Below are 25684 nucleotides of genomic sequence, written 5' to 3' on the forward strand. Positions count from 1 at the left end.
GAGCAGGATGCCGGGCGCCCCCGTTGAAAAGCCTCCGATCTTGCAGTGACCAGCTGGCAGCCTCAGTTTCATGTATCCATTCTTCAGGATGAGCCACAAACCTCAGTATCAGCTGTTTTCACTGCACTCCAATGTATTTCCAATGCCAGCTGTTCACAGAGAGGACTGTGGACTGTCCAGAGTGACCAGGACGGTGCCTCCAGGTAGAGACGATAAATGCTCACAATGACAATGCTAACATGATCTTTAGCTGGTCTAATGTTTACGCTGATTACATCTTAGATTAGTGTGTCATCATGCTAACATTTTATGGTTTTGCAGGTGTCTTCCATGGCAGACTGAAAACTCACATGACTACACCAGACTGCACCTTGGCCCATGAATAAAAATTAAAAAACAATTTAAAAACTCTTTCACTAAACATCATCTATGGAGTATTCTGCTGGGGCAGCTGCATCCCGACGGCTGACAGGAGGAGACTTTGTCCTGGGATGCCCCCTTCGACCCAGTGGAGGTGGTGAGAGAGAGGAGGATGACGGCTAAACTATCATCTCTGATGGAGAACATGTCCCACCCCACTCTGACAGCAGCTCCGTCAGTGACAGGCTGCTCACATAGACCACACACACCAGAACTGACAAGCTCACTCATGTGCAATATCAATATTTCCTTTGTTCAAAAATGAGAACTCAACTATTGTCTGCTTCACTTATTATATTGTTTACTTAAGTATCATATCTTGCATTTTTTACTGATGCCTCTTACTATTACAATACAACTGTAACACTGCAAATTTCCCTGCTGTGGCATTAAAAAAGAATGATATTATCTTATTTTATCTCTCATTGTTTGCACTTGAAACAGTTTATTGTACTTGATAAAGCTGATGTGCTTGCGTGTTTCTTACAACTCTTGGTTTGTAACCACATGGTCGAATGCGAGCATCACAACTTGGACAAATTAAAACGTTGCTCTAGTTTGACCACAAATTTCGACCATGGTGATGCTAGAGGAAAAGTCAAGCGATCACCAGATTCAGTACCATGAATGTCTGTTCATCGTAATCCATCTTGTTGTTGAGATGTTGTCCCCTGGAAAGTCTTTGCATGCCTAAAAACAGATAAGAAAGCATCACTTATTAGAAAAAAGAGATTGTTGTAATTCAGTTGTTAATTTGTTGTAATTTTGCAAATAAAATCAAAACTATCTGCATGGCTACCAGTGAGGGTACATGGGAAAATATGTTTTTTGCAATTTGGGTGAGCTGACCATTTAAGTTGAACTCATGTCCAAGTTTCTAGTCTCAAGTGTACAGCTGTGTCTACTGAGGGTTACTCAACTTCCTGTCAGGCTGAAGGCAGCTTGTGTTGTTGTCTCATACAGCAAGGCACAAAAGACCCCAAGACTTTCTTCTTGGAATGTTTTCATGCATGACTGGAGCCCTTCAGTGTGTGCATGAATTACAGCTCCTAATTCTAGAAACGGGTTGACATAGGCACTGTACATCAGTGAGAGCAATTTAACAGTACAGTATCTGTTCAAGGCAGCATGTGATTTACATAAATCTGCTATTGACATTTTGTCCCCAGGAGACTAAAAGTATTTCCCTGCTGTCCTGATGTAACATGTTGTTATCACATTCTGTAGTGAGATACTGTCAATAAAAATATACAGTAAGAAACCCCTTGACCTACAACCATATTTTTTAATTCTACATAAATAACATAAATGAAGTAAAAGAGGAAAAATCAGAGAAATACAATCTGTAATTGACAGTTGATTGTTCAAATCAAATGTCCTATTAAGCTAGGAATAAAAACTATATTAATAAAACATATATCAAACATTTCTAAATGCTTTCACAAAAAGAAAAGTTTTGAGAAGAGATTTAAAAGAAGCCTGAGACTTGAGTGTCTCAGCTCAGAGGGCAGAGAGCTCCATAGTGGGGGGAATCTAATAGCAAAAGGAAAGCAACGATCTTATAATGCTGCCTTGTCATTACCTTTGTTGACCAGTCAACATCCTCTTATGTGTCCAGCAAGCATGCCAGCTGAGAGGCAGAATATAAATCTCCCTCTGTCACTCTCTTTCCGTCCACTAGAGGGACACCAAGATGTGAAAATGTTGGTTTGTGTCAGTAGAAAAAGGGCCCAACCAGGTAAATGTTAGGGTCAGTTAATCTCTCTCCAAGTCACATAGTGAACGTTAGCGTATTATTTGTTTAAAAAAAAAAGCCAGTTAGTAGTTGATAAATGTATGTTTTTTTAGTATCAGAATGATTTAGTCAATATTATGGGATTTATAAATTAATATAATGGCATCACAAGGCGTCAGGAAAACTCTATATGCAGTTACAATTATTTGAATATGACCTTGCTCATCTGGTAAAAGGGTTGAAATAACTATAGGTTGTGCACCATAATACCACAGCAGACCTTTATCACTAGTAAAATATAATTTGGGTTGATAAATCATTGCTAGACAATAACTGACGTGATTGGAAAGCATCCAACCATCCAATCGATGTCCTAAATGTCTGTTTTCATACAACTTGATACAATTCAGATTAATGCCTTTTGAATGCTACAAACTACACATAACTTTGATTAGGACTAGTATTATTATCTGTAGTAGTAGTGGTAGTCGTGTCAGTATGCCCTCAACAACAGAAGAGAAAAAAGACAAAGACAAAGTTAATGTGCTCTTCATCACAGAGACAGACAGCACAAACAGCTCTCAGCAAACAAATAGACGGGAAGCAGAGCAGGATACTGGGCAACCCTGTCGAAAAGCCTCAGATCTCACAGTGGCCAGCTGGCAGCCTCAGTTTCATGTATCCATCCTTCAAGATAAATCAAAAATATCAGCTGTTTTCACCGGGACCAATAGATGTCTTTCACAGTGAGGACTGTGGACTATGCACAGTAACCGGGACATTGTTTCCAGGAAGAGACAAAATAAATGTTCGACAATTTAAAACCCCACAGATTTGGTGGCAGTCTGGCAGTTGTGGACAAGTGGTTACTCCGCTGTCGCTCATATCTTTTGTGTGCCTCGTGCAATATAAACAATTAGAGCAAATGATTTCTGTCAGCGGCTGTGTTTGCTGCACCCTGTTATGGCAGCTCATGATGTTAAAAAGCTAATATAATGCTGATGGAATAATTTCTTTCTGCATCTGTTAAGCACATACATGGACAATAGAATGGATGTAACATTACTAAGGTGAAACCATCAGGTTGCAGTATTTGTGATAAGGGAGGGCTGCGCCTTCTGCTCGACAGTTTTGACCAAGTCAAAGACAGATTCATCATGATTTTCCCTCCTCAGCCAAACACGTATCAGCAGCAGTCACCACCCGTGACTACCACTTGCAGCGGAGCCATTAGAGCAGAAAGATTTCATGTTTCCAGGCCTGCCTTCTACACCATCCAAAGAGATCCACAGGGACTGTTCGTCGACTTCCAAAAAGCATTTTGCTGGTTTGCATTGCTACAGATGGCTGCATGTTCTTATTATCCAGCTTTGGACGATGCTTTTGTAAAACATAAACATGTCGTCCCTGCCACAACACCCGGTGCTGGGTTCCTTAATTCACAGGTGGCCAAAAAAGACAAATCTATGGTTTTAGAAGACAGAGAGGATCTGAAAATGATCATTTAACACATGTTCTTTTAAAGTCAGTGCATTGTAAGATGTGTTTCCCTTCCCCCTATAGCTTTGGTAATTATTGCACAGTATTTCAAGGCCTGAAATGTTGCATTTCGCAATATGTTGTACAATCATATCATGCCGAAGTTAAAGTTTGTCTTTCTGACATTACTACAACGCCAAATCTGCTGTGTAGACATAAATAAAACATAAATAATTTGCTTCTAATTTTAGTCATACACTCAGTTGAAAACAGTGCAAAGAGAATATATTAAATGTTTGACCTCATCAGCTTCATCGATTTTTGTAAATTTCTGCTTATTCTGAATTTGGGAGCTATATGGAGTAACATGTTTCAAACAAGTTGGGACAGGAGCAACAACAGACTGGGAAAGTTGTGGAACGCTCCAAAAACACCTGTTTGGAACGTTCCACAGGTAAACAGGTTGATTGGTAACAGGTGATAGTATCATGATTGGGTATGAAAGGAGCATCCTGGAACTTTGTGAACACATGACTATATAAAGGATGTTAATACATGGACTCGGGAACACTTTGGAAACTCTTGTCAGTAAACACAGTTCGTTTGCAAATGAATGCATTCTGGTTTTATGTTTTGCGCAGTGTCCAAACTTTTTTGGAATCAGAATTGTCCACTTCAGGCAAAATTCTAGGATTTTGTAAAAACTGTTGGCTGGTTTTGTATATTCAATACATAATCAAGAGCAAAATGCATTTTCTTTGCACAGAAACAAGAAACCAAGATGTCATGGATGCATTCAGAGTCTCAGTGTGATATTTGTAAAAGCATATTGTACTCAGGTCTTACACCCCTGCTAAGCTTTGCGTGCTTTCAGATTCATCATTGTGAAACAGTGCTAAGAACATGCACACCCAGTGTCTCATGCAGGTGCGTATGTAATACTTTCACACATTATTATGATGTAATTATTATGATGTAATTATTGTGATGCAATTATTATGATGTAATTAATACATTGCAAAAACAGTGTGCAGTCATCATCTTTCCTTAAAAACAAATTTGAATCTCACAGGCTTGGACTTCCACTTTGCCCCATGATAAGGACTGCAAACCTTGATGAGCAGGTACATTCACACAGCAAGTTGCATGCATGAATGCACCATATTAAAGATTATTTTATGTATAGCCTCACCCGAATTGGTATATAACAGACATGCATTACAGCAGTGTAGAGTAAGACTGAACAACTAATCAAAATATTATTGAAAGTGAATTATGGTCAAGTGCAATATCTGTCAAAATAACTGTAATACCATTATTTTTCCATATGGTTCAGCCCAGGTATCTAGCTTTGCCTTATTTGCAACTAGTGGTGCACCAGGACCAGGCAGGGGCAGTGTTGCTCACAGGCTCCTGGAGGCCGGAAGTGCAGACTCAGTGCTGGCTGAGCTCACTGTGAAATTACAACCACTGCAAGAAAAAAAAGTCTTTCAATCCCATTTTTCACTGGGACTTTAAATGTCTCATTTTCGAAGCACCTATTTTAAGGTATACATGTTAAATGTCTAAACCTATAGAATTAGAGCAAAACGCTCACCTGTATGACACGATCTTAAAAAATGATCTTTGCAGTAAAAACTTCACAAAAGGGCTTAGTGATCATTGTATAGATAGATAGATAGATAGATAGATAGATAGATAGATAGATAGATTGCTACAGACATCTGAGCGCGTGTGCACGCCCACGCGTCAGCGCTGCAGCAGCAGGCAGGCCATGGGAGTGTCATAACGGGGAGTGTCCCGGACCAGAGGCATAAACAGCCGCCCTGCGCCCCGCCGCCCCGCCGACTCGACGCCTCTCCGCTCCGCACCGCAGCTCGAAGCGCTCACCGCGGCTCACTCAGGTCCACAGCAGTCCGTCTCGTCCCCGACCACAACCCACGCGTCCAGGTACGTCCAATCCCTCTTAACTCCAATGACTCCCACATCCTGCAGCACAGATTGCGAGTCAGATGCCTCAGTGCGGGCTGCAGCGGAGTTCACCGTTATATTCCAGGCAGACTGGAACAAAGGTTTCATATGCTGGGGGGAAGGAGAGTGTGGCTTCTTTCTGCATTTAAATATGGTTTACCTGAAATCAAGTTATTTTGTATAGCCCATTCAAGGAAGCGTAAAACCGGCTTGTTTTATCAAAAGTGCAACGCAGCTGCTGCCATATATGGAGAGGCAGTGGAAATGATGAGAGAAAATTGCTGTGTGGGTTCTACTGAAACTGGCCACAGGCTTGGTCACATTCTTCCTCAGCTGTTTGAGCTCAGGCTGCCATGATGTGACACCGAACCCACAGCAACAGTTAACATCCTGCAATCAGCCAAGCATTATAAGAAAAGAAAAGTCACTTAAAGTCTGTGAGAATTTCCTCAGCAGCTGCTCATCTCTATTTGAAGACATCTGTGGTTGCCGTAGAAACACACAAGCAAATAGTGGTTCTGCTCACTGAGGAAGTTAGTCACAACATCCTGAATATGGTTTGTTACAGCAAAGGTGAGTGTGTCAGCAGTGTTGCTTTTGTGTGTGTGTGTGTGTGTGTGTGTGTGCACGAGGAAGGGATAAAGACAGACCTTTGTTAGCCAATCAGAAAGCGCTGTGTCAGATCCACACTCAGCTGTTAGATGGACTGAGATTATAGGATGCCTGAACCCACCGACTGCACTGCACCCCTCTTCAGATTCACATGTTCGCCTCGGACAACTGTGAGCTTTCTGTATGTGTGTGTGAGTGGGGGGCAGGACAGCTGAACTGCTGCGCATGTTTGTATGCCAACTGGGGAAAAAGAAAGAAAGGAAATATTTAACTGGAAAGTCACCATGGTTTAACACATTACTGGTGTGCTTTTGACATTACCTGTGATGTCGCCAAAAGTTTTCTGCGGGGACACTTTGCAGCCTGGAGTTTGGGCTCCTGCTCGCTGTAATGCATGTGAGCTGCTGCACGCAGGAAATCCAAATTTGGGACACTGCGCTCACACGAAAAATGACAGCATAGGTCTATAAACTACTTAATTGTGAACATAGGTTATATTTACGTCTCCTGACAAGCAGCCTTTTGTGGTCATCCAGTCATGTAATGACTGTCCTCCATGTTCTCTCTCAGTAGAAAAGGCGGAGGTGGTGTGACATTGTCATACTGCCACAAAAAGTGCTAGGGAGGAGGCCGGGTGAATGGTTTGGCATCCAAACCCAGTAAACACTGATTTGGAGATTTACAGTTCAGAAAACGTCAATGTTACCTGTAACCATTGTTTCAGCATTGAAGTTAGTGTATTTTAGTGGAAAACAGGTCCTAACTACATACATACATACAACATATGAAGCACGGGCCAGCTCAGACAGCTGAGGACCTTTAACCTTTCAACAAAATGTAGCTCAGTATTAATCAAAAGGTCAAGATGTGTTTCGGCCTGCAAATCATCAAATGTGACAATGTTTGTTTCTTCGGACAAGGAAGGCAGTCTTCTCCTGACATTACTCAAGAAGCTTTAGTCGTCGAAACCAGACCTCAACCATCGTGGTGGAAGATCAGAAAACGCTCAATATCAACCATTTTTTTGGTCACTTCAATGAGTCGTCGTTGGGTGGGGCGTTCACAAAAGACCTCAAACGTGCCCTTCTTTAAGCCTCACTATTTTCTGCACGAGACAGTAACTTTCAAAATCTCCAGCAAAACCCACATTTGAAGAGATTAAGTTAGCGACCGAGACCAGAAGCTGCTGTGGGAGATATTTACTGATGCTGTATTTCGGGAGATTAAGTTGGCAGGTTTCCCATTAACTTCAATGTGGTCTCTCACTCAAAACACACATCGTGGCTTCTAGTCAAGTTACCATAAATCACACATTAAATGCATGCATTGCTGTTTATAAGATTGCAGCGCATTGCCAATGTTAATCAAGCAAGATGCCACTTTATTAGAAATATGATTTTATGGACTTCATATGATTAATTTAGCAAACAGAACCGCATACAGAGTAAATTGCTTTGACGTAGATTGCTCCTGAAACAACCCACTCATATCCCTTAATAACCGTCCATATTTCAGGGCTCTTATTTACAAACTCATAAAGGGCCATTTTGATGGTCTTTGTCTTGCACTGTGTAAGCAGATAAAAGGGAAGCAGAGCAGCTATTAAAGGGCCTGCGCAGTGTTATCTGTCCTGAGCGAGCTGGAGGGCAGCTGCACAGCCCTCGAGAGGCAAGAGAGCATGGAGAAAATGAGTCATCCAGAATCCCCCCTCCTGAAGGAGGAATCTCTCTTTTGGGAGAAACACAGCACAGAAGTCCAGAAATTCACGCCTCTCAGATGAAGCTGCTATGGGCTTGTTTTCGAAGTGCGACACCAGCAGACAAATCACAAGGGAGAACATTTCCTAGCATGTGAATCCAGTGTCGCTATCCGCGAGTTTTCACACGGGCCTCAAGCGACGGCAGACACAAAAGAGAGGCTGGCAAAACATGGGGGAGGGGATCAAATAACTTGGAAGGCTGGAATCATGGTCTCGCTATTTGGAGGGGAAGGGGGGCGGGGGCAAAGAGCCTGCAGTGAAGGGGTAGAAACGGGACTGGACACCTTCGGCTCTGCAGAGCTGTGCGGTGGCCTGCAGACACCATCTGCTTTTCCCAGCATGCCCGTGAAGGAGCCCTAACCGATGGTCATGTGACGTGTTCTATTTAGGCTTGTAGCCGTGTATGCGTTGAGTCAAACAAACTATCCCTCCGTGAGTCACTTTGTCCGAGCCGGGGCTGCCAGAAACAGCTAATGGCTAACGTTTCATTCAACAAAACTTTGCACAGGAACAATCTAAAAACTAAATCTCAGCGTGTCTCAGGCTGCATTCTCTAACCTTCTCCCTCATTCCTGTTAGATCTGTTCTGATCTAGCTTTTGTCAGAGTTGTTGTTACATTTTTTTTAATGCTGGCTTTGATTTTTCAAAGTGTGAGGTGATTCAGATGCCGTGTGTCCCCTCTGATGTTTGCTTTATTAAGACGCAGACAGTACAAGTATCTGGCTTTGGGATAAAACAGCTTTGATGTGCAGAGACAGACGGAACATTTCTCTCCATCAGAGGAGGAGATCACAGTCAAAGGCAGTCGTATTTATTTAGTGCCATCTTCTGGCCTCATCTTCAGGATGAGAAGCGGCACAAAAGTGATATTTTCAATGGTTGATATGCGATGGTGTGTGCCTGCTGTCGGATGAAAAGACTTCTTGAACAAGTCAACCTTTCAAGATGTATATATTTTTTTAAAAGCAGCTCTATTTTCAGGCAATCATGCAGGATGCTTTTGAACGTTTGTCATGGGGATTGAATGCATTGGCACTCTTGTCATGAAACTACACAGACGCACAGTTGCAAAACTTTACTTCAAGCGCATCTACGAAGTGAAAACTGAGGTGACAAGTTTTCCTGTTGCTCTGTACGTGACCACGGTTTTAGTCGTGAAAATGCTCTTCGTCACCTTCACAGACTTGGTTTCAAATTAAAGTTCATGTCTCTGTGTGAATGTCTCTGTGTTCAGCTTGGATCTGTTTTTATACTGCTGGGTGTGTCCAGCTGTATATCAAACTAAGCAGACGTTGCTGATTTATTAGCGTGGGGATGTACAGTTATTGTTTTCTCTCACCGCAGTTTTTTTTTAGATGGTTCCCCAGATATTTAGGAAGTAGCAGTCTGGAGGATGTGGCAGCTACCTCATATAGGAGCGTTTTAACCTTTCGAGACGTTCAAATCATTTGTGTTATACTTAATGATGAGGGTTTGTCACCGAATGTGTCAAGCGTGAGATGAGACGATCAAAACCACAGCGACCGGAGGTGATTAGCCTAGCTGAGGGCAAAGACTGGAGGCGGAGGCAAACAGCTAGCCTGGCTCGGCCCAAAGATGAAAAATAAGCCCACTAGCGAGGTTGTATTGTGTTTGCTTGTGCAGCAGAAACGTTAAAGCAACAATTTGTGGTTTTAGAGGGAGTTACATGCTACTATTTTTTAAAGCGCCGGCAACTTAACTATGACAACAAGTCTCCAGGAAGTCACCGTGCAAGGCCATTGTTTGGCGAGAAATAACCACATCTTTCCTGTGAAACCTGGTAAAATTGTCTTTTTGCGTTATTTTCTCTGTACAGATCAAACAAACAGGATACAACGTGCTGATCAGCTTTGCAGGTGCTGGTTGTTAAATCTTAGACATAGCCAAGATAGCTGTTTCCCTCGCTTTCAGTATGCTAAGCTAAGCTAAAATTCCGGCACTTCTCCGTACCTAGCACACAGTCATGACAGTGGTATCAGTCTTCTCATATAACTCTCGGAAAAACAAATAAGGATATTTTTTTTCAAACTCATGTGCTATTTGTCCAAGTTTAAAAATGACAATAAACAGGCTGATTTACTTTTGCTGACATTTGTGTTGAGACAATGAATCAGTTCCTCAGAAATGGACAATATACAGAACAACACTCTACCTATATACACTGAACATCCTATGATGAAGTGCTTTGGTGTAGCGTTGCGTACTTTGCTGTTGAACATGCAGATTTTGATAACCTAAAGTCCCGAGCTGTCTTATCTTTCCTATTCAGTCCACTTTGTCCAATCACCGGCCTGAACAGAGATCCCACAGGAACACTTGCTAATTGTTCTGCGATAAAGACAGTTCTCAGGAAAACAGAAGGGCTGAGGTTTACCCAAACAGTGATGCACCCATCTAAAATCAACATCAGTGCCAGATCATGTTAGAAGGCAGACGATCCACATCAAAAACTGCTTCTTAGTTACTGCTGTTTATTATTAATTATTAAAAATCTCTATAGTATATGACACCGTCTGTCCTTAGACACTTGATAACTGTGTGTGCCAGTATTCAAAGCTTCCACATTTGATCATTTCCATGTCCCAAAATATGAGTGCTCAATGTTTCCTTGAGAAAGATTATTTGAATCTATTTATCAGTGTATTCAAATTTTCCTTTAAACTGCTATTTGTCTATTGGTATCTTTGTTTTGAGGTTTGAGAAATTGCAAATTAGACACTGCTAATATTTATCTAGCTAAGTCTAACCCTAACCCAAGGCTTAGTTAAATCTTCCTGAATGACCACAGATGCTGCAGATTCGCTGTCTGACTTTTATGGCCTTCAGGCGTCTCTAGACTGGAAACTCCGCCGGGCCACTTTAAAGCGACTGTAGGAAAACTCAGCTTTCCACATCGTCGAGCTATAACGGCCCCAGTGGATGCGCAGCAGCCCCAGTTTGTCTTTGTCCAGCCAAACCTGGCTCAGACGCTGTAAGACCTTGTATGATTTTGGCCACATTTTCACTGTTTTGACTGTGTCCATTTTCATGTGTAGTCTAAAGGAGCTATAAATGGGTTAGGTCTCTGTTCCGCAGCCTCTATCCAAAAAACTCATCTTCAAGAAATCCACCAGCCAGCGACACGTGACCCATCTAAAAATCAGGGAAGGTGACTGTAAAAATGGCTCTCCCACATGCTTTTTCCATGCTGAAGCATTCCATAGCCACAGAATACTGCACAGCGAGTCTGGCTGTTGCATAAGAGCAACAGAGATGGGGGGGGGGATGGAGCCCCACATTTGTTGGCCTGGTTAAATGAATTCTGAGCCACTTCCCTCTTCCAGGGTCAGGAGCAGATTCCTGCCATGTTTGTGGGCCGCCGGCCGCCTAGAAGAATGAGCCATTCTTGCTCCAATGTGGACAGTTAGTCGTGCAAATTGACAGGCAGCTGGTCCAAGCAGCATTCCTGTGGAAAACTGGACTCAGTGTCCATTTTGAACTACATGACCTCCGGTTTTTAATTTTTTTGTGATACCTGAGCATGAGCTTTATCAGCAGCTCTTTACAGTCAGGAACATTGATGATTTGAATGTCTGATAGGGCATCATCATTTAAATGAATGAGTAAAATAAGGAAGTTGTACATCATGAAAGTGTCACAGAAGCGTTTTTCAGAGAGGTCAGGTTCTGACTTGAGAACACTGCTCCACTTGTTTTCGCTTTCTGCAGTGTTTTCTGTAGTAATTAATATGTGGTGTGAAGTCAGCGTGGGCCAGCATCTGCTGCAAAGTTTCAGACAACACATCTATTCATTTTTGCATATTTTAGGAAAATGATTGCTTCACAGTGTGGACTGTGTAATCGAACACTGCAAACATTTAGACCTAACCACTTTAATCAAAGCAGCAAAACCACCAAGCAGAAATAACACATTGCAACTAAATGTCCCACATTCAAGTTTTTACTGAAGTAAAAGAACTAAAGTATTAGCAACAAACTGTTTTACCCACATTTTAAAAAAAGCATTGTTACATATGCTGAGATGTGGAAGAAAACAGGGAAACATAGAAAATGTAGAAATAGAAAAAAGATGTAATAAAATTAGGATTCAAAACTGTAATAGCTGTCTTTTTTTCTAAAGCAGTAATGGAGCAACATTTCCATTGATTCTGCGTTGTTTTTCTGCCCACCTTGAAATTTAAGTCCAACATTCACCCTCTGTTAGCTCTGTTTTTGGTCTCCACCAACTCCTTAAGGAAATATCTGGCACTGCAGCTCCTAACTGCTCTCTGGCTATTCGCTGCCATTGTCTGCCTAGTGTTTGGTGCTGAGTGGTTAAAGTATTGTGGGTTTTTAGAGCCTTTTCTGAAAGTAACTAGCAGCCGTTGTCAACCAAATACAGTCAAACACACATTATTTGCCCCTTAGCTGTTGTGGAGTTGAGCTATATTGTAGCAATCAAAGTACTTTTTTGTACCTAAACTTTCAAACATTTTACATCAATATTGTACTTACAGTAAGTCAGATTAGTTAGTTCCTTTATTTTTTATTTATAACCCAACACCGTCATATTTATGCAGGCTAGACTCTCAATAATCAGATCTTTGAAATTTTCCAAGATAGACATCTGAAACATGTCCAAACCAGCACAATCAGCTGGTTTCCTTGTTGTTCATTCATAAACTGTTCCACAAACAGTTTCCAGACACCCATAACAAAGATTTTAACAGGATGCCCAACTCCCATCATAAAAATCCCAAACATCCACTCATGCTGCTGAGAGGCCAGCAGGTTGTAACGCACTGCAGCACAGACACCTACTTAAAACCCTTGATTGGGCCCCACATGTCTTGTATGCTCTCTGATATGGCTGGAGGGTATGGCATGTGTGCGTGAATGTTTGGGTGTGAGTGTCTTTTTGCTAGGTTTGTTTGTGACCACTCTTTTTTTAATAAATTTACCTCTCATAAGAGAACTTTATGAAGGTGTCACGCTAAATCACTGTGGTAGTTTTGAATAGCTCTGGTTGCATTAGGTCAGGCAGTGATCAGGACTGTTTTATGACAATATTGGCCCAATAAGAATTTTGTATCAGTGTGATGGAGTTACACAGTAGTTATCGTATTAAACAGAGCTGCAAGTCTGAGCTAAGTGTCAGGCCGGGACTCAGACGCAGAGATTTGAATTCACAGATCTTTATTAAACTCAACCCAAGTTCCACTTCGATGAGTGTCAAACAAATAGGCTATAAAATGTATACTAGGCACAAGGCTATAACTAGGAATATCAAAAATAAGAAAATAACACAAAAATGCTCACTATGAGGATAAATTTAGAACACACTAAGGTAATGAAAAACAACAAAGAACAAAAAACGCTCACTATGAGGACAACTAGAAAACACTATGATTAGTAAGAAATGAAACGAAAACACTCCATAAGGAGGAAAACTCTAAGGACTAGGAATACTGGAACTATCGAAACTAAATAAGGATAACTATGAAATCAAAATACTCTCCTAAATAGCGGAGGAACTAGAAGCTAAACACTAAAACAGAAACAACAGAAAATCACTCTACAACGGGGAAAACAATTCAGCTAAGGTCTAAGATAAGAAAATAAATCAGAAACTAAGATATCAAAATTACAAAACAAAAAACACTCACGAGGAGGATACAAGAGCTTACGAGACAAGGACTAAGGCTGTAGCAAGGACAAACGGGGAAGACAGGCTCGGGTGAATCGCCGACGGACAAAGACACACTGGCACAAGACAAGGGAGACGCAGACTATTTAACATGTGGAGGGTAATCAGGAACAGGTGGAGACAATAGGTGATCAGGGCGGACACACGGGACACATGAGGAAGGGCAAATGCTCTGAAACGAGATGAGAGTTAGACCTTCAAAATAAAACAGGAAATGACAAGACAAAAAACCCCATGACGAGACAGACCTCACCACGGTGTGACATTAAGGTATAAGTCCTTCAGGCGTCATAGGCTATGATAGAGACTGGCAGCATTTATCCTTCAAAGCTGTTCTTACAGTGTTTTATTTTTCAACATTCGAAAGAGTTTGGGCCACATCTGAAGTAGGAGAGTAGACCAAGTTTCAAATGTACAGACATTCCCATTTGGTTATGTTATCTAGAAATGTTTTACTTACTTTTACTGTAGTGAAAAGTTACTGTATAATGGGCAAAAAACATAAGGACAGAACACAATGTGATCACCAGACGTGATTTTCTCCATGTCTCCCACCCCTAGCGTCCACATATTTGTGGCTGTGTGCATGAAGTTATGATAAATTGAGGAACAAAAATGTCTCGTTATACACCGGTCTTTTCCTCTGAGTAATTATAGACAGAGCTTCTTTTGCCACCGTCACTGGCAGTTATGACAATGCCTGAGTCATATCTATCAGGACTTCCTCTTCCTGCTCACTGGAGAAAATACCCAGAGCACCAGTGACTCACCCTGCTGTGCATTAATATCTAACTATAACCCAAAACTTTATCTTTGTATCCACGGCAACGACTCAGTCTTAAAGGGAGTGGCTGTATGTTTTCCACAGCAAACCTCTCACAAATAGGGAGTCCCACTCTCACTTTTATAAGCTTATTACAAAGCTCTACAACTGCAGTATTTCCCCACTGATCTGGAGCCTGTTGCCACAGGAACACTGCTTTGTCTTCAGGCCTATCGAGTAGAAAAGCTCTAAATCTCAGCTGTGCGATTCCCCCGCAGGCAGGATGGCAGCGCACCACCCAGAGTTCGAGCGGGCCGGACAGAAGCCGGGCCTCCAGGTGTGGAGGGTGGAGAACTTTGACCTGGTGCCCGTTCCCGAGGCGCTGTACGGGGGATTTTACACCGGAGACGCCTACCTCATCCTCAACACCATCAAACAACGCTCCGGGAACCTGCAGTACGACCTCCACTTCTGGTTGGGTGAGCGCGTTGAGATGTTGTGATGTGTTATTACAGCAGTGGTAAAAGGGGAAATCTGCTTTAAAATTCGTGTGGAGACGTTAGGTCGAAGCCTCTGAGCAGCGTTTTTCCTTCTTCCTGTAAAACCAGATAAAAACGGTGGACACAAGATCTCAAAAAGTTTACTTTAAGTTAAATAAGAACTTATATTTTTAAATATTTTAGGCTTCCTTTTGTATTTTTATTGTTTCCATGAACATGTAGCCTAACATAGAAGATCTCAGTTTTCCATTGTAGCCACAAGCGTGTTTGACTTGCAAAGCAGAGCGGATGACAATGTGTATCTGCGCTCCTGGAAAGTCATTTCACTTGACAGTGTCGCAGCGTTTACTCCCCTGCTGCTGTTGTGTTTCATGTTTCTGCTGTGTCTCATCCTGCTCACTCAGATCAGCCTCTAAAATAGTGACGGGCCTTATTTCCTTTCAGGAGTGTGGGACTGATGTGCTTTGTTACAGTGGAATTTCATGGCTCACGTTTTTTTCAGTGATCTAAAACCTCATGATGTTTTTCTCCCAGTACAAGCGAATTTGTCTAGATCACTTTGCACCAACATTCAGCAAACACAAAGAAAAGGATTGTTATTGCCGGCTTTGTCTCAGAAATCTGAATGTGTACAGCAACCAGGAACTACAACCGTCCGGTAAAACTGGTGCTGGAGACGATGCACTTTCAGACTGTCTGCTGTTTAGTGTGGTGTACAGCACACTGAGAGGAGCTGCTTTGCGGAAATCACTGCACCAGATGATTCAGTTTTTGTGTTATTAACGTGTGATGTAGGCTAATTTTCTCAACCCATTACAGTATATTTAATCTTTCAATAATGTCGTCAGGACATCACTGTAACATGTCATGTTTGTAGCTCAGCCATGAGCTTAAAGATTAGTCTTGTAGAGGAGTGTTAGCAGACAGATTATCTGACTGCGTCATTTTTTAGGATTAAGCTTAAAGCAAACAGGAACGCTGAGTTGTGTGTTTTTATTTTTTGTATTGATTTCATGTGCTTTTAGTCAGCTTAATTGATCATGGAAACAGCATTTACCAATAAACAGGAACTGATGTAACTGTAGCACATGCTTCTGAACCACTCTGCTTGACCAGAAATAGAATAATGGGGCATGTATTAATGTGTCTGCTGGGATCTGACCCCCTGAAGCTCCCGCATATTGATCCCCGGGCTCACTGAGTCCTCAGCGAGCGAATTCGTCAAATACAAAATGTGGCTCTCTGGGTAGACGTACGATATGACTGCTGAGATGAAAGACCAGGATTAACATGGAGCACGTCTGTTCCTCCGGCGCAGGTGATTTCTGCACCCAGGATGAGAGCGGCTCGGCCGCCATCTTTACGGTCCAAATGGACGACTTCTTGGGGGGGAAACCCATCCAGTACCGCGAGGTTCAGGGTCACGAGTCCAAAACCTTTCTGGGCTACTTCAAGTCTGGAATCAAATACATGGTAAGAGTTCATGTTTATAGGTGCAAAGCATCTATCTTTGAGAAAAAAAAAGGTAGATGTTTTTGTTGCATTTCAAACCTGGGATCATGTGTATGTAATATAATATGGGAAGTGCCATTTTTCAAGCTGTGTTTTTTCATTCAGTATCCGTAAATGGTAGATCCAGTCACTTGTGACAATCATTTAGTCAATCTAAATTTAGTCTATCTAAATTTCCCAGTATCCATTAAAATGCTTTCATGTGATCCGTTTTTATGGAGTGCTGCAAACAACAGCCATTAACAGTGATATAACGTAACTGGAATTTGTAAAATAGAAGAGCCAGTCTTCCAGGATGCCATTATTTTGTCAGTCAAATGTCCAAATTTTCCAATATTTATATACTTTTTAAATTGTGTTTTGTTGAGGTTGGAGCCACTCCCCCCCCCTCTTTTTTTTTTTTTTTTTTTTTTACAAATGATTACTATTGAAATGCAACTCTAACCTTCCAGAAAGGGGGCGTGGCGTCTGGGTTCAAGCACGTCGTCACTAACGAGGTGGTTGTGCAGCGGGTGCTCCAGGTCAAAGGTCGCCGTGTTGTCCGGGCAACAGAGGTGGCGGTCAGCTGGGACAGCTTCAACCAGGGAGACTGCTTCATCCTGGACCTGGGAGATGTGAGTGAGATGATGTACACGACAACATGATGTGATTGTTCGTTCCGCAGTGAGTTTTTCAAGCAGACGCACAGCTTTATAGGAAAAGTAGTCTTGATATTTATAAACCACAAAATGTTACTGTGTGAAGATTTTCTTCACCTACTTTGCAATCCGCTCTTGTTCTTGCTTTACAGGAGATTTACCAGTGGTGTGGCTCCGAGAGCAACCGCTTTGAGAAGCTGAAGGCTACTCAGGTTGCTAAGGGTATCCGTGACAACGAGCGCAGTGGGAGGGCCAGGGTGTATGTCTGTGACGAGGGCTTGGAGAGGGAGAAGATGTTGGAGGTGAGATCAGTGATTTAGGATCAACAAACAAAGTCTCAAACTGAGCTCAGTGTTAAAATGGCTGCGTCTGTCCTCAGGTGTTAGGGCCTAAACCAGATCTGCCCGCCGGAGCCTCAGATGACATCAAAGCGGATGCTTCAAACAGGAAGAGGGCCAAACTCTACAAGGTGACAAACACTTTCTGTCTCTTTCTGAGAAGTAGCTCTTGTAATGAATCTCTTGTTGTTAGCTTGTTTGTTATGCCTCTAATCAGCCTCTCTCCCCCTTCCCCCCCGCCTGCAGGTGTCCAATGCCAGCGGGGGCATGACAATCACGCTGGTGGCAGCGGAGAACCCGTTCGCCCAGAGCGCCCTGGAGTCCGGCGACTGCTTCATTCTGGACCACGGCACCGATGGAAAGATCTTCGTCTGGAAAGGTCAGTGCGGGGGCCTGTGTAGATTCCCCATATGTTCATTTAGCAGCGGTTCCACTAAAGTGATATTTACCTCAAGGTGAAGTGAAGGAATCATTTCACGTTTTTGGAAACCCTTTTATTGCTTCTGTACTCTAATCCATATCGACACCCGATCATGTTAACTGAGTAATGCTTTTCTACACACTTCAGCAGAGAAGAATGGGCTATTGTTGCCTTTTTACAGTCATATGAGCCACTCCCACAATAAGTTCTTTATACAACTCAGAAACTGTTCTTGTTAACAGTTTCACGCTCATATCACTCTCTCCTCTCTTGCTTACAGGCAAAGACGCCAACATGGATGAGCGAAAGGCGGCGATGAAAGCAGCAGACGAGTTCATCAAGAAGATGGGCTACCCCAAACACACTCAGGTCCAGATCCTGCCGGAGATGGGCGAGACGCCGCTCTTCAAGCAGTTCTTCAAAAACTGGCGGGACAAAGATCAGACAGAGGGCCTGGGCGTGGCGTACATCGCCAACAGCATCGCCAAGATCGAGAAGGTGCCCTTCGACGCCGCCACCCTGCACGACTCGGCCGCCATGGCCGCCCAGCACGGCATGGTGGATGACGGCAGCGGAGAGAAACAGGTGAGAGGACGCAGACTTGGATGTCTTAGAGATCCGGGGTTTTTTCGGTGGGACTTTGGGAACTTTACGCAGCCTTGGTTTGTCTCAAGGAAGTTAATTTTTAAGAACACAGACATGAATGGAAGCAAACGGCTGCTTGGGAGGAGGGAAATGGCCTCAAGGGCTCTCCAGCTGCTGCTGTTACTTTCCCGTCCTGTAGGGGTCGCACATTTTCCATGTGGAGAATAACAACCAAACAGCTCCCTGCTACATGACATTACACCGTGGATATTCTGTAATGTAATGATGTAATATCCGTGTAATTTGTAGTAAATGGGATAAAACATTAAACACAGTTTATTTATTTCGTGGCAGATCTGGCGCATTGAGGGTTCCGACAAGGTGCCGGTGGATCCGTCCACATACGGACAGTTCTACGGAGGAGACAGCTACATCATCCTCTACAACTACCATCATGGAGGACGTCAGGGACACATTATCTACATGTGGTGAGAATGCCAGAGGATAACACTTTAACGTCAGATCAAGCCGAATGAGGTGCAACTTTGCTGGAAAAGTATTCTCGTCGGAAGCAGGTGAAAGCTGCCAGTCAGTGTTTTCACCTGTTAAATCTGATGAAAGCTGACTCGTAAACAGAAACTTTGTCGACGAGTAAACTCCACGGGACAGCTTTAAGATGTAAATGATGAGCAGAAGTGAAAGAGTGTGGTGTAGTGTTTACATTTTGTAAAAATGTATTCATAAGATAAAAATATCATGCAATGCTAAAATGTCAAAATAAAATGTCCAAATGGGGTAGGTCAGTCTCAAAATGCCTAGAATATAAATTCAAGTTTAAGCATCAGTGATTGAAGCCTTTTGATCCAGTCGATTTCCACTTTGATGTTTTTCAGTTCAGTTATTTAAAACAAATAGGATCAAGAGAAATTAGCAGGCTTGGAAATTAGAGCTCAGAGGAACACAACAAGTTTTAACCTCTTTAAAGCAATTGGAGTCAAATTTAGGAGTGCGTGGCAACATCACAAGTTCACATTAAATGTTCTGGACAGAAATCCATTCTTCTCCTTCAGTTTGAGGTCTAATTGGTGGGACGTGGACTTGGTTTGTGCCTCTTGTTACGTTCAGCGTAATGATAATGCGTGCGATTGTTCCCCAGGCAGGGCGTGGACTCCAGTCAGGATGAAATCGGGGCCTCTGCGATCCTGGGGGCCCAGCTGGATGAAGAGCTCGGCGGCGGGCCCGTGCAGGTGAAGTGCATCGTTCTTTTAGCGGCTTTTCCTTTTCACGAGCTCGTCTCATCATTCAGCGGAGCCTTTGCTCTCCTCTGGCTTACTCGGCGCAGTCACCTTTACATCCTTCCACTCTTTCTCCTCTCCCTTTAATGTTTTCCCCGCTGCTGCTTCTGTCCTCCCTGGTTTCCGACCTTTTCTGTGTCTTCAGGTTATCGGTGCTCCTATAACCACTCAGGTATTTCCCCCTTCCTCCCCTGCTCCTCGGCCTCCTGAAATGACTCGTGTGATTTTGCCCAGAGCCAGCGACAAAAGAAGCGGTGACAGTTTTCCTCTCGCCTCACCCCCTTAGATGAATGTGACCGTCTTGGTCTTGAAGGGGCTGTTATCTTCAGTTTTCTGGCTCCCTTAACACTTCATTAAAGTGATGAGTTAAATTGAATTGACACTGAAAGCAAACACAAACAGGACATTCCCGTGAGGATGTTAATGGGAGTTTCCCTCCTCCTCTGTCGCCAACTCTGTCTGCTGCACATAAATAATGGGCCTGTTTCCAAACTCTAAACCTGAACTAGTCAACAACTGCTAGTGTTGGAGTTCAGAAATGACCGTGAGGATCATAAAACAAGACCAGTGTGTAAAGCGTGAGCTGAGTTGTTTAGAGTGAGTCCTGGCTCTGCGCTCATGTGAGTCTTCATTCATTCATTTCTCTGTTCTGCACTCGCACTTCACTTATGTGTATCCTCATGTTGCATGCACAACCTTCCTGTTCGCATTGTGTGTGTGTGTGTGTATGTGTGCATGTGCTGCAGCATGACTGTGTGTGTGTGTGTTAAAGGGTCGAGGGAATTTAGCACTGAAAAGCGAGACCAGTCACTTGATTTGCCGGCTTCAGTTAGGGATGTGTTCAGATGTCATGTTTGGGTTTTTTTTCCAGATGTTTCCCTGCTCGCACTCTCAAAATAGAAAGCTGCTTGCTAATGTCACTTTTGTGTTCACAGTTTGTCACAGTAAAAATGAACCCGGCTTGTGCTGGGCGTCATTTTTGATAGCAGTCCTGACACAATACTGAGTGTTGGCACAGATAACAAAATGATGCTGTGAGAAATAGAGAACAATAAATGTCATCTAAGCACAAAAACTAACATATAGAAATGGCAAAATTCTGCATAAAATCAGCAATGATATGAGAATAAGAATCACTATACAAGACAATGAGTCCTAGCAAGCAGAACATGACAGTTGCGACTTCGTAGTACAGACTCATTTTGGTTTTGAGGTTTGATACCCAGAGATGCCAGAAATAAGAAGTTATATTAACAGCCACAACTCACAACCACAGTCAAATGTTTGATCAAACAGCAGAACAGACGCCAACATTATCAGTTTTGGATGCAAGGCCTTGTGGAGGCCTGTGATTGGTTGCTGAGAATGATTTAAAGAGGTTTTTATTGGGATAGCAAAACCGAAACGCAACTTTTGTGCTGTGTAGAGATGAGCAAGACTGATGACAAGAAAACCCGCTGCCAGACAGACAGACAGTTTGGTGTCATAGCAGAGGACGCACAAAGCGTCAGGAGTTTGCTGGTTGGAAGTGTTCGACTGTGGACGACAATATGTAAACTCATCAGAGCTGAATTATCATTTCTCCATTCTCACATGTAAACTCCAGATAAGCATGATTTGATATGACGACAGGCTTCAGAGAAAAACTGACAGCCATAAATATTTATGAGACAAGCTGCAGCCCAAAGAGACTCATATAATACTGTTTTAGACACGACCTGCGTCATCATCCCTGATTTCACAACCACCTGAGCTCTGCTCAGCTCCATGCTGCCATCTCGTGTCTGCAGTCGGGATTGCAGCAGACATTTTTCACTTCTTGATGATGCACCCAACACAAGACACAGCAAGGGAGGGCCTGGCTCGTGTAATCCAGTTGCACCACCTTGGGATAATTCACATCATCAAAGTGCATGCAACACTAATTACTGGAACAACCATTTTGTCATTCTGGAGGTTTCATTTTGCTGTTTGCGTACCAGGTGAGGGTGGTGCAGGGGAAGGAGCCGGCCCATCTGATGAGTCTGTTTGGAGGACAGCCCATGGTGGTGTACAAGGGAGGAACGTCCAGAGAAGGAGGTCAGTCCGCTCCCGCAGAGACTCGACTCTTCCAGGTGCGCTCCAACTCTGCGGGACACACCAGAGCCGTGGAGGTAAGTGAGCATCCGTCACTGCAGCAGGTGGTTTTAAAGGAGGAGTCTGGTGATATTCTATATTCTTCTCATCGTCAACAAATCACATGAAACAAGTATTGTGTATCAGCACAACAGAGCTCCTTTGTTGACCAAAAACTACTAAAAACACATCAGTGAGCCGCAGTGTTGCACTGGCTGACATGTCCCTTCATTAGCATGAACACACGTTAGTTTATTTTGACTCAGTCCTGCATATACTCTCCCGTAGCCACAAATATTCACTAGAGCATCAAATGTGGATTAATCCGCTGATGAAAATAGTCCCCAACAAATTCACTGTTTACTCCAGTTTCAGCAACATTGGCTAAAGACTACAGAGACAGATGTCTTTTACTCTTCTGTTAGCATGTATGGTATGGTGGTATCACGCATGGTCCACGATAAGATCTGGTCTCTGCCTATTACAAATCTTAAGTGAGCAAACAGAAAGCTGAGTCATCCACAGTCTCTTTAAGAGCGCAGGAAATTTGACATAAAAGCAGATTTGTTCCTGTACGTTGTTCAAAGCTGACAGAGTATAAACAGGAAAACCCCGACAGCTCGAAAACACAAACAGTAGCAGAGCTGCACATATTAACTGTCACCTCTGCGCCCGTGCAGCTCGACGCAGCGTCGTCCCAGCTGAACTCCAACGATGTGTTTGTTCTGGTGACCCCCGGAGGCTCCTTCCAGTGGGTGGGAGTGGGTGCCAGCGACACCGAGAAGCAGGGAGCTCAGCAGCTGTGCGCCATCCTGGGAGTGTCGGCCTCTGAGCTGGCCGAGGGAGGAGAGACTGGTGAGGGGACACGAGAAGAAGTTTCTCTTTTTTTTTTGTGCTTTTGAGAAGAGTCAAAGTGAAACCCAGCGTCAGATAACATGCTCAGAGTCGAATCTGTGTCGGCTACAAACTGTGGTCAAGCTGTTAAAACAGGGCTCTGATGTGAAGCCAAATAGTTCCCCTTTTGTATTTGAGCCACACTGAGTGCACTTTGGATGTCATCAGAAATCTTGTGATGAGAAACATGTTGGATTTGTCACCGGGTAAACATTTGACCCGACTATTCAACACATTGTGATTCAAAAGCCATACTTGAAGTACAATGAATGTGCTTTCCCTGTATGCACTGATCCATGTTTGTTATATCAACAACGGATCTGTGTGATTTATAAGGAAGTATATAGCAACAAACCCGCAGATTTACCACCAACTCAGCAGCTCAGTGGAGCTCTCCAGCGTGTCGCGGGTCGTAGTCTGTTTCACTGCTGACACGAGGTTAATGGTTCGGCCTCAGCGCTCTCATCAAGCTGATCAGGCCGCACTCTGTTTGTTCTTAATACAACCATGGTTCAAGTCTTGGTGCTTGGACGAGCCAACCGCCTCCTGGCATGGTTTACGCCCTTTAGTTGTTTATATGCTTTTTATTCCCTGTTTAAATCATGAAACTATAATAAGTGGACGTGCGTCTGTGCTCTTCACAGATCAGTTCTGGGAGGCTCTGGGAGGAAAGACAGAATATCGCACTTCTACCAGACTCAAGGACAAGATGGACGCTCATCCACCCAGACTCTTCGCCTGCTCCAATAAGACTGGAAACTTCATTGTAAGTGTTTGGTTTGAGCTCTCCTCTTTTTTTTTTTTTTTTTTCTAATTTAAGTGCACCAACCCTTTAAATCGCACTGACTAATAAGCACATTGTCTCTAAGATATAAATGTTCTAGTTTCTGAAAGCCCTTTGTGCACACAGCACAGCAGCGCAGCCCCACTAAATCCTTCTCCTCCTCTCAGATTGAGGAGGTGCCCGGGGAGATGACCCAAGAGGACCTCGCCACTGATGATGTCATGATCCTCGACACCTGGGAGCAGGTAGGGAAGCCAGAGCTGCGGATGCTGTAGCCGCACTATGTGGACTATGTGCAAAGAAAGAAATATGCTTCAAATGTTCTCATTTTTAGGTGTTCGTCTGGATCGGAAATGAGTCTCAAGACGAAGAGAAGACTGAAGCAATGGCGTCTGGTAAGAACATCACAATAACTGTCCCAAAGTCACACTCTGGTTTTTAAAGAGCAGCCAGACAGCCCCTGAAAGTCTAGTCTTTGCTGACCTCCAGTGCTTTAACTTCCCACATTGTTGCAGTGATGTGTTGGTGTACTCTAGTCCACTGTGACATCACTTCCAGGTGTGGTTACAGGGTCAACAAGGCATGTTCCTGACCACACCCAGGCAGAGGTGAAACAGGCTTGAAACTTTCAACCAGAGGGGGGCAGTATAACGCTGCTTTATAGCCTGCTGTGAAGTCACTCTTGAAGTTTCTTGCAGGAAGATTAGATGGTTGTTGCACCCAAATCTTCAACATCTGCCGAGAGAGATCTAGATGGTTTCACTTATTTAAAGGGGGAGACCGATCTTTAAATTATGCAAGACAAAAGAATAACACTCCAATTTTTTTTCAGCTTGTTGAATTTGCAACAAAAACAGTAAAATCTCACCATTTTATACCTATAGCAGGTCCAGGCTAACCGTTTCCCCGTTTCCAGTCTTTATGCTATGCTAAGCTAACTGAGTCCTGGGTCCAGGACATGGAAGTGGTACAGTGGTGTCTGTAAAAGTGCAGTTTTTGCAGTTTGTCACTGGCAGAACTTCTTGTAATGTATCATAAAATTGTATGTCTTTAAATTCTAGCACAATCTGATTTTGATTGTTTGGCTTGAAGCGAATAAACATTATTCTGCCCTGTATTTTTCATTCAACTTCACTGTATGACGAGCACTAATTCAAGCTTTTCCTCATCTTCCTCAGCGGTCCGCTACATCGAGACGGATCCGGCCAACAGAGACCGCAGGACGCCCATCGTCAAGGTCAAGCAGGGCTTCGAGCCGCCCACCTTCACCGGCTGGTTCCTGGGCTGGGACCACGACTACTGGACCAGCGACCCCCTGGAGCGCGCTATGGCTCAACTGGCCCTGTGAGATCTCACCTGACCCTCCTTCCCTCACTATCAGCCCTGACCTTTGACCCCGACCCCGCTCTGCTGCAAGCACTGAGCTCCAATCATAAGACTTTTATACCTGCCAAAACACCCTGAAGACGAGAGGGGTTTCTTTTTTACTTTTTGTTGTGATTTTAAAGGATGCAGGTCACTGAAGCAGTGTTTTAATTCACTCCGTCTCACGTGCTACAGTGATGCCTTTACACCAGTTATGAAACCAACCAATACAGCTTTAATAGATACACAGGCTTCCCATAGGTTTTTGCACTTAATATAGTCTGCTATTAAGACTTTTACTGTAACCAATTTTTCTCATTTATTTTATATGTTGACAATAAAACCTGTTCACTAGTGAAATGTGATGAAAACAAACAGTCGTAGTGTGCTAAACATTGGGAAACTCACTGCCAAGAATAACACCGTTTATAAAAAGCAATACAACCAATGCCTTAATATTTTCTTTTAGGTTACTGTAAGCCTGCTTTTTTAAGAAGGTACTGTTCTAGTTTAACTATGACTTTATAGGTAAATTGTTTGTACCTTAAACCTAGATGCCTCTTATAATATTTATTTTGGAGAAAATGCCACAGATTCATGCCCAGGAAGCTTATGCGATGCTGCAGTGGCCAACTTTAAATGGGAAACTGACGCTTTGCTGCTTTACAAACCAGTTACATCTTGTGTGACTCTCTCTGAGGTTTCCCTAAGCCTTGTTATCATTTCAATAAAACCAAATGAAACATGTGTCGCGCTTTGTCTCTGCTTCTTCATGGCAACACTGACCTGAA

At 43.2% G+C, this 25684-nt stretch overlaps 1 protein-coding gene across 1 annotated transcript; it reads left to right on the forward strand.

Moving 5' to 3' along the window:
• The first annotated feature begins 5441 nt into the window (after nt 1-5441).
• Nucleotides 5442-25652, forward strand: gsna (gelsolin a). The gene is made up of 16 exons (XM_041959785.1): nt 5442-5584; nt 14725-14925; nt 16265-16419; nt 16911-17072; nt 17249-17398; nt 17476-17565; nt 17681-17813; nt 18136-18440; nt 18795-18928; nt 19597-19687; nt 21718-21888; nt 22531-22705; nt 23389-23510; nt 23696-23773; nt 23863-23923; nt 24707-25652. The coding sequence occupies exons 2-16, from the start codon at nt 14730-14732 to the stop codon at nt 24874-24876; spliced, it is 2193 nt and encodes a 730-aa protein (XP_041815719.1). The 5' UTR covers nt 5442-5584; nt 14725-14729; the 3' UTR covers nt 24877-25652.
• The last annotated feature ends 32 nt before the right edge of the window (nt 25653-25684 follow it).

Source organism: Chelmon rostratus, chromosome 19 (assembly GCF_017976325.1).
Source record: "Chelmon rostratus isolate fCheRos1 chromosome 19, fCheRos1.pri, whole genome shotgun sequence".
In the NCBI taxonomy this organism is placed as follows: Eukaryota; Metazoa; Chordata; class Actinopteri; order Chaetodontiformes; family Chaetodontidae; genus Chelmon; species Chelmon rostratus.